Source organism: Hippocampus guttulatus, chromosome 21 (assembly GCF_054856545.1).
Source record: "Hippocampus guttulatus isolate MCC_2025c chromosome 21, RoL_Hgut_1.0, whole genome shotgun sequence".
Classification (NCBI taxonomy): Eukaryota; Metazoa; Chordata; class Actinopteri; order Syngnathiformes; family Syngnathidae; genus Hippocampus; species Hippocampus guttulatus.
In genome coordinates, this window is record NC_141281.1 from 2,879,273 (window position 1) to 2,895,290 (window position 16,018).

Sequence of the window (16,018 nt, forward strand, 5' to 3'; positions counted from 1 at the left end):
GTGATGACACTCCCCAACAGGAGAATCGCAGGAATAGCGTAGGGTCATTCCACACGTGTTTGTTTGCGAATTGTACAAGGGATACGACAACGACTGCAGCGATACAGGATTTAACCCCTGCCTCTATGATGGAACGAATATATTCAGCAAGGTCATATCTATTAGAGAAGTTATGAATATGTAGGTGGGTTTGATTTATGTTCTACTCGATCTCTGGACAACACGGAATCAATCGCAGTCGCTGGCGTAGGAGCTCCCAATTGATACAAATTCCCCCACCAGTGAGGTTTTGGTGAATTGGAAAAATATTCTCGCCCTGCAGGGGTCTTGGAAGCACACACTGGATAAAATGTAATTAACAGATATTCGAATGTGACCGCAAACAGTAAAAGGAGTCTCCTTGCAGCTCCGCAGTGTGTTGCGGTTTCCCAGGTAACACACGAGCGCCTATGGAAAGATGAGCACGATTATGCATGACACAAGTCCAACATGTGAGTAGGTCGTAGCACTGGAACATCTCCACGAGCTCTTCACTCATCACCGCATTACATCAGGCTTTCTCACTCTCTACATTCCTCCCCCCTCCGAGGGCTGAGGTGACATTCCCCTCCCCCCCCCCCCTTCCTTATGACACATTGTGCTCAAGTGATTTATACCGGCGCACCTCTGCCTCTCTCTTCCCCTCGGTGGCCCATTCACTACTGCTTTGAGTTCTCATTGTCCTTCTCTTTCTTGTGCATCCGCCACGACAGCCTCACCCGACCGTAGAGGAGAGACATCTAATCCCGTCCCACGGAGAGCGGGTCTGCCAGGGGATGAGAGCGGGACGGTGGGTGGCTGGAAGAATTAGCGAGGGTGTCTGAATGGTAGACAGTTGGAGAGAGCCGAGTTGAAAAAGTGGACTCCAGGTGCAATGAGGATCCTTAGCTTCCCCCATGAGAGAGTATCTCATAGGGATGCGCATTTGACCTTTCCTATTGGGAACATTTCAAATCAATTAAATCAAGTACATCGTGTGTATCTATCTATCTATCTATATATATATATATATATATATATATATATATACAGTATATATATGTGTGTGTGTGTGTGTGTGTCATAGGACTTGGGAGCGGACATGACATGGAAGTTACGAAATGTCTTTATCTATGAAAATACAAAGCTATGACAAAGAGTAGGGCTGGAAGGCTTAACGTTTTGACAACGTCTGGCCTGAGTAACTCAAGCTGGTATACAGACAAACAAGCCCAACCCCGTGTGACCAAATACAGGCCCAGGGCAACAGACGACATCAAGGGAATTAAGATATCCTTTATTTGTCCCGCAATGGGGAAATTACAATCAGAATTCAGAAAGGAAAACGCTGGGTAGGGAGAGGGAAAAAAAAACACGCTCGAACTATCCTCTTCTGAGGATAATTTAAGTCCAGGATAAAAAAAGACCCTAGCACATAAATAAGCATATGACAGTTACAACAAGTCACAAGACATAACATGTAATAAGGGGGAGGATGAAGGGGGGTGGGTAACCGCGACGCGGCCGAAATGACCAGCTGCACGGTCACCGTTGCGCTCCGCATATCGAACCACGTCACGGGGGAAAAAGAATCGGAGCGATGAAGACGGTGATAACAAGGATGTGTATGCGCGTGTGGTTGTAAATAAAGAGCAAAACGCTGTCTCAGTCACAACTCGACATCTATTTATTTCCAAAGACATTGAATGTGAATGAACCCCATGGTGGGGTTCTGACATTTTCCTTCAGTAACTTCAACATGAAAAATCAACCCGAAAGGTCTTGAAGTCAGTCCAGGTAGAAGTGCTTTTCAAACCATCCGTCCATGTTCAACAGCGCTTGTCCTGGGCAGAAAGCAGACTGCACCCCTGAACTGGTTTCTAGTCTAGTCATTCACAGGGAACGTATAGAGGCCAACAACGGGTCACAGCCGTATCCACACCCTGAGTGTGTCACTGTATATGGGGACAAATTAGTCATCAGCCATCCCGCTGGGATGTCGCACAAGAAAATAAACTGGAGGCAGGTAGTGACGCTCTTCCACACCACGTATTATGTGATGACAGAAAAACCAGTCATTAAACCACTCAAATTAACTCATTGGGTTTGCCTCCCTCTCGCAGTAAATGGGTGTTTGTTTGGTTTTTCAGATTCTTTCTTCTTCTTGGCACATCTCCCATGCTGCACTACACTGTGACAGTAAACAGCATGTGCGCCAGCCTCGCCTTTGATATGGAACATCAGGAGCAATTTCACTGCACCGCTAAACAGGCTGGTTCCGGCACCACATTCAAAAGGAGGACAGATATATCGACATCTGGGCCATTTACACACACACACACACACACACACACAGACTCAGTGACAAACAACGAATCTCATCATCAACATCTGAGCTCTGCGTTTTGTGTGACTGAAATTCCTCTTCAAGGAGTTAACATGCAGGATTCCCTCAATTGAGTTCAATTGATCTCAGTCACCAATAAAATTTTGTGCGTACAGATAGTGGAACTTTTTTATGAACACGATGTCTCTCATTTGAGATGCTTATTTTTATTTTTTTTGGCGACCGACATGAAGCCGGAGCCCCTCGGTGGCCTTTGGCGACAATGCAATCCGATATATCTTTGCATGTGCATAATGCTAATGCTGCAGTCTGAATGACAGCTCATGAATGGCGAGTTTAACACGGCTTGACCTCGTCCTATCCGGTTTGATTTTGTGGCTGCGCATGATAGGTGGGGGGGAGGGCTTGACAGCTGGCCAAGTGCGTGGCAACTTAAACCCAGGCTGCATGCAGATGATGGGCTTAATCCGCCTGTTCAGTAGGTCATACGACAAAATCTGCCGCACAATAGGAGCCCGCGACCGTTACGACAGAGCTCACAGCTGTGAAAACGCAAAAAGGAAAAATGGGTTTTGACATGCACCAAAAATGCAAGACAGGTAAGAACTGAAAAAGTGAGAGTGGTGCGCTTGGTGGGTATGACCTCTGTTGCTTGAGTCTCCCTACAGGGCTAGAAAGCTGTTAACAAGAGGAGTCGGTTTGCTTGGAGTATGATAAGTGCGTATGGCGAAAAAGAAAAAGAAAACCAAAAAAAGAAGAAGTGGACTATGACGGACCAATCAGCTCGACGTTTGTTTCCAATTTGTCACATGGAGGAGAAAATCATTTTGTCAGGGACGCATACAACCAGTCTGATCGGGTAGCTCACGAGCATCCAGCCAAGATGTCCGCATAAAGAGAAATGCTCACACAATTAAAGTGGGAAGTATAGGAAAAGAAAAGGCAAGAGCACACACACGCACACACAAAGAGGGAGTCGAGACAAGTTAACCAAGCAGACGTAGAGACGTGCACTGCATCCGGGAGCATAAAACAACAACAACGAGAAAAAAAACAAAAAACCTTCAAAAGTCGCATCTGCGCAATTACCTATTTTTATTGAACTGAAACACACTTGCCCTTCTCGTGGCAAATGGGAACAAAGTTGAAGTTAAGGTGATGAAGGGAAGGAAGCAGATGAACGACCCAGGAAGAGACAAGGACAGCAGACACCAGCTCCAAGTGACGAGACGGATGAGGCTGTCACTTGCTGATCGAACACCGAAGGGTCCAAAGTCGACAGAGAGAGAAAAGCAACGCTTGCTTTAATGTAATTCTGAGCTTCAAATCAGCATCCGCCCCTCTCTGCTCCCGGCCCGTCATCTTAGCAACACGCACTCACTCGCACGGGCAACAATCTCTCCGCCCATCAACCTTGGCCTGTCAGTCTGGGCGCCATGGCAACGCATCACAGCAGTTCAAACTGAGGATTTGGGAAGCGGATGAAAGTGACGATTGATAGCTACACCGAGTAAGAGAACAAATTGCGCTCGCGGAAGCACATTCAAAGTAACTGGTTGCAGGCGAGATGGCCTCGACGGTAAAGCAAAACCGACAGAGGGGGGAGGGGGGGGTTGTTGTTTCGACACTTTGAGACGGCGATAAAGCCTGAGTTTAGACAAGCCTTTGTGGGTTTTACAGGCACAGACGCACTTTGAAGTGAAAGAGATTCCGGGCTTGAGACGACGACTTGAGGAACATTGAATTCTTTAACATGAAAAACTACACAACAATAATTGACGAGAGCAATTGGCTACAAAGTACGACTGATGATGAGGAAGGCGGCCAACCGAAGCAATTCATTTTCCAGCCTAAGCCCCCCCCCCCCCAAAAAAAAAACAACTTTGGTTATTATTGGGTCATTTGAGCTCATAGTAAAACTTGAGAGCCACTTTCAGTCATTCACCGGTGACACTCAAAAAAGGTCTGCTGACATTCGTGTCCATCAAGGGCAGCAAGTGCAAAAGCTACCGATGGAGTTTGTTCACGTCCAGGCAGGCACACGTCATCCTGCGACGCCATGCGTTGTAGCAACGCATTACAAGTAGGTGTTGCTACCTGCCACTTGCTCACGAATGTTGTTGGGTGCAATTGGGCCCCCTCCCCGTTGCACAGCGCGCTAAATAATTGACTTTCCCCACTCGATAGCCTAAGGACAATAATCTTCAAAACAAGGAAACTCCTCCTCATTCGTGTGCTTCATTGCTCCCCATTGGATCTTCGGGCTAGAATTTAAGCACACGGTCGGCGAGAGTCTTGTTTGGCTCAGGTCAGCCTCCACTTTTGTCCATTAGGAGAAGACATTAGGGACCGCCGCATGCAAAACAAAGTCACGATCAACTGCCGCCGAGCCAAACACGACTCACTTGGAAAGAAATGTGAATGAATGTGAATTCACCTTCCTTTCCCCCGGGAGGAAATTCGAGAAGCGGCGCTGATGTGCCGAATTAGATACTTTGCCTCGCTGGTTGTGCAATCCCTCAAATAAGGCAAGACGTGCGCTATAATTCAATGAAGGGGACAGACTTTTGACCAAGTCACCTTGAGCAACTATGGGGAAAATTAAGGCTGAAATAGTTGATGAATACATTGGGTGAAAGCCCCGACTGATCTTTTATTGACAGCGTCATATTCGGCTGAATCATACTGCCCGGAGGCAGGACTGTGACATCACGCCCGGTGTCGCATTGTAAAAGCACAGGAGAAAATCTGGAATGAAGGCACGGCCTTTTCGCCACGGAGGAAAGAAACTGCGGGGGGAGAGGGGGGGGGGGGGGGAGTTATCTCTTATCAGTTTTGATGTTTGGAAAAAAATGACACAAAATCAAGGATTGAATGACTGGCTGAACAATTAAGGACACGTTTGAAATCGGTACAGTACATCCTTCGGGGGTACGCCGAATGTGACGACGTATTTTCTGGCGTTAAATTCGACCCGGTCAAATGAAAACCAAGTGGTGGTTGAAAGGTAATGAACAAATCAAGGAGAAGCAAGAGAAAAGCGACAAGTGTAAGCAACTACGGGCTGAGAAGAGGCAGCGGGCGGCACCGGGCACGCCGCTCTCGCAAATAAAGACAATCAATGTTGAGGATCGCTTGAAAGAACTTCGGGTCCTAAAATATCAGTCACGGTGCTGATGTGAGACCCGCTACCATAAAGGAAGTGCGGCAGAGGTCCATATTAAATACTGCTCATGATTTAGCTTGAAAAACGAAAATTAAACCAAGGTGGATTGCGGACTGCAGGGAGGAGTCATTATTAAAGCTGTAAAATTATAAGCGAGGCGGTGACAAGTATTAAAATGATGACAAGGTGACCGGGGGCAGGAGAGAATTCCTCTCAATGGGAAATATGAACTCCACCACGACATTTGCCATTTGACACAGTAATTCTTTTTTGGGTCGCTCATCAATATTTTCAGCCCCGTGGAGAAAAACAAACAAACAAAAAAAAAAACGGAACAACAGCATCTCCCAAAAGTAGGTACTCGGCCTTTACCGTGCCTGCGCTAACAAGCCAGTTGGACAACCTGCACGGCGGCGGTAAATAACATCCCCAACTCTGCGTCCTACAGTCGTAGCTTCACAGGATCAGCCATTACCAGCTCGCGCAGCGTGCAAGGTGCTAATGGCTTCCGATCCCATTCGGGGGAGCGACTCGGGTTGGGCTGTCCATTTGGCTAGTGCAAATACAGTCCAATGCCTTTGTCCACTCTTCCACTCGTTCCAGTGGCCCTTTGTGAAGAATTTCCAGTCGTATGTCACCGTTCATGGATACTGCGGCTCCCTTTTTCCAGGAAGGCGTCTCTTCCGTTTGACCCGACATATTGCGTAGCTATCCTCTGGCTGAAGCCTGCCAGACAGAGCGGGCGCTTTTCTTTCTTCTTTTCATGTAATGCATTGCCCCCATACTCATGCCAGCGAAATTCAACTCCAATGTGTGCTCAGTGTTGCACACAGAAACCCAACACGCACACGCGCATGCATGCCAAAAAGGAGACACGGAGAGAAAGAGCTGCTTGACCACCTGAGCTGGGTTGGTGGAGACGAAACTTTGCTCACGTCAACGTAACCAGCGAGCAGACTTGCATTTCTCCAACAACTACTTGCTGTATTTTTACATTTTAGTCCACACGGGGTCTTGAACCCATGCCCTTGGACCGCGAAACCCGAGTCCTTCCAGACAAGGCGAGTGCGGCCCCGAGCCGTCGTGAATTATGGAAAGCACGCAACCAGAGAAAAATGGCGGAGGAGGGGGCAGACGCGTGTACATCTCATCGATCCCCGTGGCCTTACATTTGCAAATTCGTGCTATTTATTGAGTACGCCAAGAACATGTTTCGGTATTTACTCTGCAACGCTCCTCCAAAAAAACTCCTGTCAAGCAATCAAGAGGCTCACGATGAATTTACAAGTTAAGATAACAATTGCCGGTCATCCAGCCTTACAGAGATTGTTGAATATCAACGATGACCTCAAAAGGTCAGGACGAGATACCACCAGTTTTCCCAAAAGTTTTGGTAAAGGCAACATAAACGGTCCTTTCCTTCTGCCGTGCCGCCGAGACACCGCCGAAAGGAGCTCGCAAGGCTGACGAAATAAATCCATCAATCTGATTGGATGTTTCCCTTCTGTACACGTGCACGTGTGTTCGTGTGCAAGTCACTGCTTGTCCCAAACAGATTAAAGATGTGAAACGGATCTGTGATCAGCAATGCTGTAATCTTCCCCATGTTGGCTGTCATCTCTGATGCTAACAGACAAGACGGGAATTTATGAGGGAATTTATTTAACGATATTGAAGCAAACTCGGATTTACCGTTTGGAAATGTCAAGCATACCGAACGTCACGCTGCCTAACACAGATTAACCGTCGCTTTAATTAGGAATTAATTCCATTTCAAATTAATCAAGTGTGCTGCCAAAGGATTGACCTGGCCGGGGCCTAGGCGCTGATGCCTTCGATATTTTCTCCGTGGCCCTTCCACAGGCTGTAAATTGATTTTATTGTTAATCAAGTCACACAGCGTGTACTAATTAATTATTTGACCTCTTTCCCCAAAAGGGCGGGATCAACCAGGATTATTGCAGACTGGAGTGGAAAATTAAAGACAGAAGAGTCACAGGGGAGAGAAAGTGAGATCAATTCAACAATTGTCAGCATCAGAGGGCTCCATGCACGGTGTCGGTTTAAGAGATACCAAGTACAATGACCAGGACCTGTTAAAATTGATGACAAATGTGGGGGCGTCGCGAGGGAGGAGGAGACTTAGAAAGCGCTGAATTCAAGCAATATAGAGTCGACGGTTGAGAGGTAGCACGTGGACGGAGGGGATAAAAGGGAAGCGGTGACCCGTGGCCGACTGGGCCGCAGTACCTTGAAACAGAGCTTTATAGACCTCCCCAAATCCATGTCAAGGCTTTTGCCCGTGCGCATGGACCAAAAGCAATTTTGAAACACGTGTCAGTGCGTGCGCGCACACACACACACACACACACACACACAGTCTTTGCAATATATAAAGACAGAGCGGTGCATTCAGGCTCAAGCATCTCGTCATTTTGATATTCCCCGTGGCACCCACGCATGATGTGTTCAAGTCAAGGCAGGTCTATCTGTTGCGTGAGCTGCACACAGGCAGCTCTCGCTGCGTTTCGGCACCGACACTTGCACAAAAAAAAAAAAAAAGTATCATATGCTTTGCGATCTCAAGCAGGATAATCAAGCAATACGGCCAACTCTTATCCTGGGGAAGTAAATGCTCTGAAGTGCTTTCAGTATGTTCTCACAATTTTTTTTTTTACCTGAGACATCACACACAGAGATGCAGACGATTGGGGTAAAAGCACATCCTGGCATTTTCTTTTTTTCTTTTTTTTTCTCATGAGCACCAGTTAAGACCTCAGCATAAGGAGAAATGTCCATTTCCTAACATTGGGATGAGAGAAGCTGCGTCACGCTAAGATGGCAAAACCAGAACAGGAATAAAAGTGAGTTTGTGTATGTGAGAGTGAGTTGAACAGATGTTGCGGCGCGGCGTTTAACGTGTAATCCGATTCAACCCGCTGCTCTGTACAGCTCAAAAGGTCGTTAACGTTAGCGAATATAGGCGAAACTCAAAGAGACGGACGTTTTTCCGTCTCCGTCCGCGATGGGCTTCCTTGCAACGCTCCATACATAATTCAATAAGCAGCACTTTGGAACGCTACGCCCAGGTGCCAAACTCAAAGGAAAACCCGGCAATCGCTGCAGATTTTTACACAAGCAACAAAATATCGAAGAAGAGGATTTCAAGTTAACCATACTTTTTAGGACATCCGTGCACATCATATGTCATCGCCGCACTTAAATCCATGATGATGCAGAGCTAACCAGTACGTTTGAAAAAGGCGCACGGCGGCTTCCGCATGCAGCAAAGGTCCAAATTATTCATAACCCGTCTGATATCTTAAGTTAACGCCTGGCAGCAAATAGCACAGGAAGCGGGCAAAAGACTGGAAGAACTTCTGCTCTGAATACTGAAGCATCACCGTCATCCCTTCATTTGTTTTACTTCAATAAGTCCACCGTGCTGATCTTTTGCATCGGATCAACAAGTACGGTATTCAAAAAGAAAAAGAGTATTGCCGTTTTGTCTCGGCACTTTTTTCGAGTGAAAATACGGCTTGAATTATTTGGGCTTAACTGCATGTTGACCCCTCAGAATTACATTGCACATTCTTTTTTTTTTTATTGTTATGATTAAAGGTCAAGCCTATTTGCATTGCGGCCGTGCAGAACATCACGAGCTGAGCACTTTTAATGACTATTATTGACAAATGCTAAAAAAGTAGAAGGGGGTACGGTCGTGAGTCATCGAGCCCTTCGGTCACTCTAAACACCAACATGCCATTCTCGCTGAAGCATGCTGACATTGAACCATGTTTATTTGTTATCAATAACAATTACAATGAAGAATAATGCATGGATTGCGCCGCATCGCCAAGCCAATTCGAGGCCCGCCCAGAACGGACTTGTATCCATCTGGTGTTTATTGACACCCGATGGCTCCCCCCCCCCCCCCCCCCCCCTCCCTGTAGAAAGGCCGGCCCCGCCGCAGTGGTGATCGGGATTCAGTCGCGGGCTTCCTGGATGAAATTGGCAGCGTTTAAGTGTGGGAAGAAGTGGCGAGGGATCATGATCTTACCGTTATATGAGCGAATATCGTTTCATCGCTGGACATGAGACAACTCCATTAAACGCTCAGCAAGCATTGGATGCGGTTCAAGTGTAGGTGGAAGTGATACCCTGCCATAGCGTGACTAAACCTCTCTGCTGCGAAGCGGCTTCTTTTCCACGCGGCTTTATTTAGGTAAAATGGCGAGGGGGACACTGAATGACGAGAAAAAATTAATATTGTGGACATTCATGAATAAGTGCCCTGGGATTGACGAGTGAGCAGGCCGGGATGCGCATCGCCACTCGCTTACTGTACGCGTTGGGGTATAAACTCCAGCTCAGCCATCACCCTGATGAGGACAAGTGGATGCATGTACGGGTGAATTCATTCAAACATACATGTAGCTGCCCAAACCTGCACTTTCCAACATATACAACAGAGGGGTGGGCAACTTCAACGATGGCCGCGGGTGGCGGGGGCACGATTTTTAACAGCGCTACCGAGGGGACCACAGAGGACCATAAACGTCCGAATCAGATGGATGACAAAAATGCCACTTTAAATATGGACCACATCCACGCACGCACGCACTCGTGCAAAAGGTGCGCTCTGCACGTGTTTCATACGACATTTCTTAATGCATGGAGAAAAGAGCCACACTATTCAACAACAAAGTGGGTGAAGAAAAAAAAAAACACATTTGCAAAGCCAAACAAGTCTACAAAAACGCTGAGAAACCTCCGATACACATTTTGAATGAAAAGCAGCATTTTGTGCCCCCCCCCCCACCCACCCACCTACACCCCACAAATCATCAACAAAGACTAACACCCCCCCCCCCACACACAGGACTATTCAAAGTCCTGGGCAGGTTGCATGTGTGTCTAAGGAGGAAAAATAAATAACTAAAGGCAACGGGGTGCGCTTGTTTATTGCTAAGCAAACATTGTCTGGTGAATATTGCAGCATAACTTGTCAGTCTGCGTTGAAATCAACATGGCCTCGTTCCCTCAATGAACCATGGATAGCCTGACTGCAGCATTCCGTTAGGAAAGAGTCATTACGGCGCAGGTCCATAAAAGTAGAGTCTCGCGCCGCCGTGTCAGTTAAAGGGTGATGATAGAGCCAACGATACATGACGGCGGCGCCCATGCTCAACTCGGCAGAAAACTCTTAACGGCAATATTGTTTTGTAGGGATTTGCTTGAAATCGGTAGGGGAAGAAGTTCTCTTGAGCTGTCGGGGGTTAACATGGCCACCTGCTCGGTAAGATGACGGGTGGACGATGGATTTGGTTGATCGTATTTGTATTGTGCGATCTGTGGTCGCATCAGAACAACAAGAAAAAAAAAAGTCACTTGCACAAATTCACCCTGAAGATCGTCAGTGTCTTAAAATGATAATGGGAGGCTTTGGAGGGATATTTTTCCAGGGAGTTTTGGTTGAGCCCCAAATGATCTGACTTTCAACGATAGTGGGAGATGAGTGACAGCATCACCTCCAGTCAGTGATCCCAAATGGTGGTCAAGCGCTTCACGTGGAATGATGAAGCCACCGCTCTTATTATGTCTGATCTCATTTGAAATGGCAGGAATAGGTTGGTTCATCATCATTTTTGGCTTTCTTCCCCCCACAAAGGGGGCGCCTGCTGAAGACAAGCCATCCTTAGACTCTTTCAAAGCAGAACCATTAATCATCGTCTGGCTAAATAAAGCTATTGTGTTTTGTTTGAGCCATGACAACGCAATGCTTTTTGCAAAGAAGAAACGCGCAAGTATTTTTGTCCCTGGAGCACCGTTCAAAAGTTTTCATGGGGTAAAATATTCATATGATGATCGGGGAAGCTTGCTAAATTTAAAAGCTGCGAGAGACTTATCGGGGAGAACGCCGCGTCCGATCGTGTCAGTTTTGTTTGTGGTCCGTGCCCGTCCAAGCACACCCACACACACACACACGCACGCACATACACAAACGCACTCTAAAATGCTGTAAGTGCACGTGAATTCACAAGCGGACAGTTGCTATCACTCCGCTGAAAAGAGGCGAGCAGGGACTGTGTAATCAGGTCACGGGGGGGAATGATGGGACCTATCGTGAAAGAGGAAAAGATGAGCGAGGTCATCAGGGTTAGACGATGACACCGCTCAAGGGAGCAAAGTAGGGATTACGGTACTATACTTTGGCGGCGGGAGACCAATGAGAAGTGATGATCAAGGGCTGTGAGAGAAGAGAGGGAAGCATCGGGGCCCGGCTGATGATTGTTCAGTCCAAAATGTGAGAGCATGAGTCAAAAAGGACATTACGCAGCGGTAACTTAACACAAAAAAAATGGATATCAGACAGCACCATGAACAATTTGACCTTGTAAATGTAATTACGGAGCCTCACTTGCACCCAAACCTCAAGGCGGGTGCTCACACAATTGCACGCAGAAGCCAACGGCGGCTAAACGTCAAATAGTGGGCTGATCTAAGCGCTTGACAAACCAGTCTGCTCCCAGCACTAATCCTCTGCCTCCTAATGGGAGCCATTAGACTGTTTAGACACGCGTGCGCACACACGCAGAGAGGAACATGTAAACTGGAGTCAGGTTGAACGTGTTATGCTTAAACAAAAAAATGAAACGCATACTGACATTGGATTTTCAGGATGAGAAAGCCTCTACTGAGTGCCCTGTAAAAATGACCAAAAAAAAAACCTGCTTCAAACTAAAACGGGCTACAAGATGCCACTAAATAATCTCGTTTGGTTTGACAGCGTATAAAATGAATATTACAGAAGAAGAGTTGCCCTGGAGGTACGAGCAGACTTTGTCTTTGTCAAACGGCCCGGCATGCTTAATGGGATGAGAAAAGGCTAATCTGATTCTATATCAGACAGGCGCTAGGGGCATCCCATTTAGCCACCCACTGCGCTGCGAGCACGCCGACTTGAAGGCGCGCGCTTTCCTTCGCACACCGACGGCAACTTGACAGAAATCGTCTTTGCGGCGGGGGGGGGGGGGGGGTGTATGAGAAGAAATGGAAGCGGAGGAGGGGTTTTTTTTTTTTTCAATGGAAATGAACAACTGCAAATAAGACTTACTGTCTGGCATACAAAAATAAATAGGTCGTGAACTCCACAAGTATTTGCTCGGTGACAGAGTTTGACTTTGCCTTTCATTTAACATCGCAAGTTGGAATCTAACCAGTGGCAGGCCGTGCATTTGTTACCTGGGCCTTAAGAGGGGAATTACCCAATTTAATCCACCCCCCTAACGATGACACTATCACATTGCAATTGTAGAAAACATCAAGATATAACAGCACGCAGCTATTCCTGCATCACCTGCAGCTGTTAACAATCAATATTTAGCTGATAACCTGACAAAAATAGAAAAATGTAGAAAAAGCCGAACAAAGAAAAAAAAAAAACATCACGCTGATGTGTGTCGATTGCCACAGACGGAGATCAGGTTACTAGTTGAACTTGACTAGAAAAACGTTTTGATCTGACCAACTTAAGAGACGTCGCCAAGGACCAAATCTGGAAGGATCGGGGCCAATTATTAATACGCACCAGCCACGACGACAGCAAGCCTGTGGGTGAATTCTATCAGCGGCAGCTCAGGCCAACACTCCAACCAGAAACTTTGGGCAATGTGTGTGTGCCGAAAATAGCAACACAAATGCAAATGACGGCCATTTATCAAGTATAATACACGGGCAGTTCCAGAGATTCAGATTCAATGATGATCCACAAGAAGACGTCACTGTCGGTAATGAGACTTTGTGTGCAAAAGAGCCTGCTCAACGACAAGTCATTATATGGAGACTCTTCAAAGTTTTCCACCCACCTAACCGCAGGCGCCTTCTTTTACCACTGCCTGCATGCCGTTACGTGTGCGCTCATCTCATTTCGCCGGAGCGCAACGGATCGCGGCAAAAATTGCGGCAGCCAATTAAGTGACGGGGGAAACGCGTCTTAAAGCTGACGGGAGCTCAAGGCATAGCATGCGTGGGAGAAAAATCCCGTGCTTGGATCTCAACACACAATCATTCTCAGGGGGGGGGGGGGGGGGGAGACCTGCGTGCATTGGCCTTTCAATGTCAATGCAAATGAACCCCAAAACAGATGCGCGCGGGGAAAAACGGGGGGGCTTGGATTCTGTATAGGTCGACATTTACCTCATGTGTGTCTCTTTCGGACATTGTTCTGGCTCCAGTTGCCACTTTGTGGCTCAAGTTACAAGGAGTGAGACCTTGTCAGGCTTCGTCACTCTGCTTGCGTGCTCATGCGCAGCCGTCACTCACATTATTTGTCTCCGAGAAGCGATTTCCTGACACAAAGTGTGTCAGATTGGGAAGATGAATGAAATGCGAGAACAGTTTCAACTTTGTGAAGAATGCCGTCTATCATGACTTTCTGAATGTTCACTTAAAAAGCCGTCGACGTAGCCAGAATTACAACATATGTGTAACTTTAAGGTTACAACACATGTAAATTTAAGGGGCTTCATTTAAAAAAAATAAAAATAAAAATCATGTAAAAATGCCGTCATCGTGTTTACTCAAAGAGCTCGCGGGGAGTCGTGGTTGCCGACAAACGCAAAATAGATGCAGCCTCTTCTGTACATGCATCAAACAGACCTTTTTTTGTCTGTGTGGGGCTCGGGTGTGGGGGGGGGGGGGGGTAAAAAAAACACGAAAAAGTCTCAAGATAAGGCTGCTGACCTCACTTTGCTTGCAGAGCGCAGTTAACACGTCAGTGCACATCCCTCCCCACCGAGCGACAAACGGCCCCATGCCAACCTCTCCAGGAAAGACCTGCACGCGCCGTGCCTACCGAGTTCTGCTGTGACGAACCTCCAATACCTTTTGCCCCCGGCGACACGCACGCGCCACAGAAGACGTAAACAGATACACTTACCGCTTGTTGGCAAAGCTCCTCGCACGCAGTTGACGTTGCAGAAAATCCAGAGAGCCGACAGCAGTAACAACGCCAGTCCTCCTCCAGGACGGTGCATCTTCGCGGTCGGCGCGGAAGCGGCTGACATGCGCGAGAGAGGAAAAAAAAAAGCACTCGTGAGAAAGCAAAGCAGAGGCACTCTGTCCGCGCGTCCGTCCGGCTCGGCACTTGAAGACTGGAGGAGAGGAGTGAGTCTGCGCTCTCCACTTTAGAATAAAACCCACACGGGGATGCTGAAAGAAGAGAGAGAGAGAGCGACGAGGACACGGAGGAGTGAGACGCCACAAGCTCCGACGCTTCGCGGAAGCGTGTCAGTGCGCAGCTGATAGCGGCGGTCCGGTGCGCTGTCCGCGGTGCTGAACTTGCCTCCCTTTCGTTTAACTCCCTCCCTCTTTAAATCTCTCCCTCAAATACCTCCGCTTCCAGCCACACAGTGCCGCCCTCCTTCTCGAAGTCGTGGTAGCCAGTTAGAAGCCCCCCCCCCCCACACACACAAACACACCCGCCGTCTTCAATTTTTTTTCAGCCTCTCATTTCGTGCTGTTTCTTAGTAGGCCATTTCATTAGGTACACCTGTTCAAAAATAAACAGGCAACACATCTGCATCTACCCATGAAAGTAGTAAAGCCAGTAAGTATGCAATTGCATCGTTAGGAACACTGCGGGGCGGTGAAAGTGCCTGTGGACAGTCCCAACGGTTGGGGTACCTTGAGATAGAGCCATAAATGGAGGGGCCAGGACAAGGGGACTCTGCTCTCACTCAATCAGTATTGATCATTGTTTCGTGAAGCAACTGATGCGGGCTGTGGTGCATTATTCGGCTGTAACCGGTAGAGGCGCGATCGACTTGGACTCAACTCGTGTTTGCGGTGCAAAAATAAATAAATAAATAATTTAATTTTTTTTTTTTAAACATTAGCTATTGGAAGTTGAGTTACATCCACACAGACAGTTTATACCACTTGGAAATATTTTTTAAAATTAATTTGATCAACTGACGATGAATTTTACCCATTGTATATGACAGTAACATTGTCAAGTGTGATTAGCTTGTGCATCAATACACACACACACACATATCCATCCATCCATTTTCCGAAGCGCTTGATCCTCACTAGGGTCGCGGGGGGTGCTGGAGCCTATCCCAGCCGTCTCCGGGCAGTAGGCGGGGGACACCCTGAATCAGTTGCCAGCCAATCGCAGGGCACACAGAGACGAACAACCATCCACGCCCACACTCACACCTAGGGACAATTTAGAGAGCCCAATCAGCCTGCCATGCATGTTTTTTTGGAATGTGGGAGGAAACCAGAGCACCCGGAGAAAACCCACACAGGCCCGGGGAGAACATGCAAACTCCACACAGGGAGGCCGGAGCTGGAATCGAACCCGGTACCTCTGCACTGTGAAGCCGACGTGCTAACCACTGGACTACCGGGCCACACACACACACACACACACACACACACACACACACACACACACACACACACACACACACACACAC

General features: G+C 47.5%; 1 protein-coding gene across 5 annotated transcripts in view; it reads right to left on the bottom strand.

Annotated features, from left to right (window-relative positions):
- cntnap2a (contactin associated protein 2a) overlaps window positions 1-14,909 on the bottom strand; it is a 130,348-nt gene extending 115,439 nt beyond the window's left edge. For 2 of the 5 annotated variants that reach the window (XM_086101551.1, XM_086101548.1), the window contains exon 1: window positions 14,473-14,908. In XM_086101551.1, coding sequence (XP_085957677.1) covers window positions 14,473-14,599 — 127 coding nt within the window. In that variant the 5' untranslated portion in view covers window positions 14,600-14,908. Of the gene's footprint in view, window positions 1-14,472 lie in introns of all 5 variants that reach the window. The other 3 variants (XM_086101550.1, XM_086101547.1, XM_086101552.1) reach the window with 3 other exon arrangements.
- Between the last annotated feature and the right edge of the window lie 1,109 nt (window positions 14,910-16,018).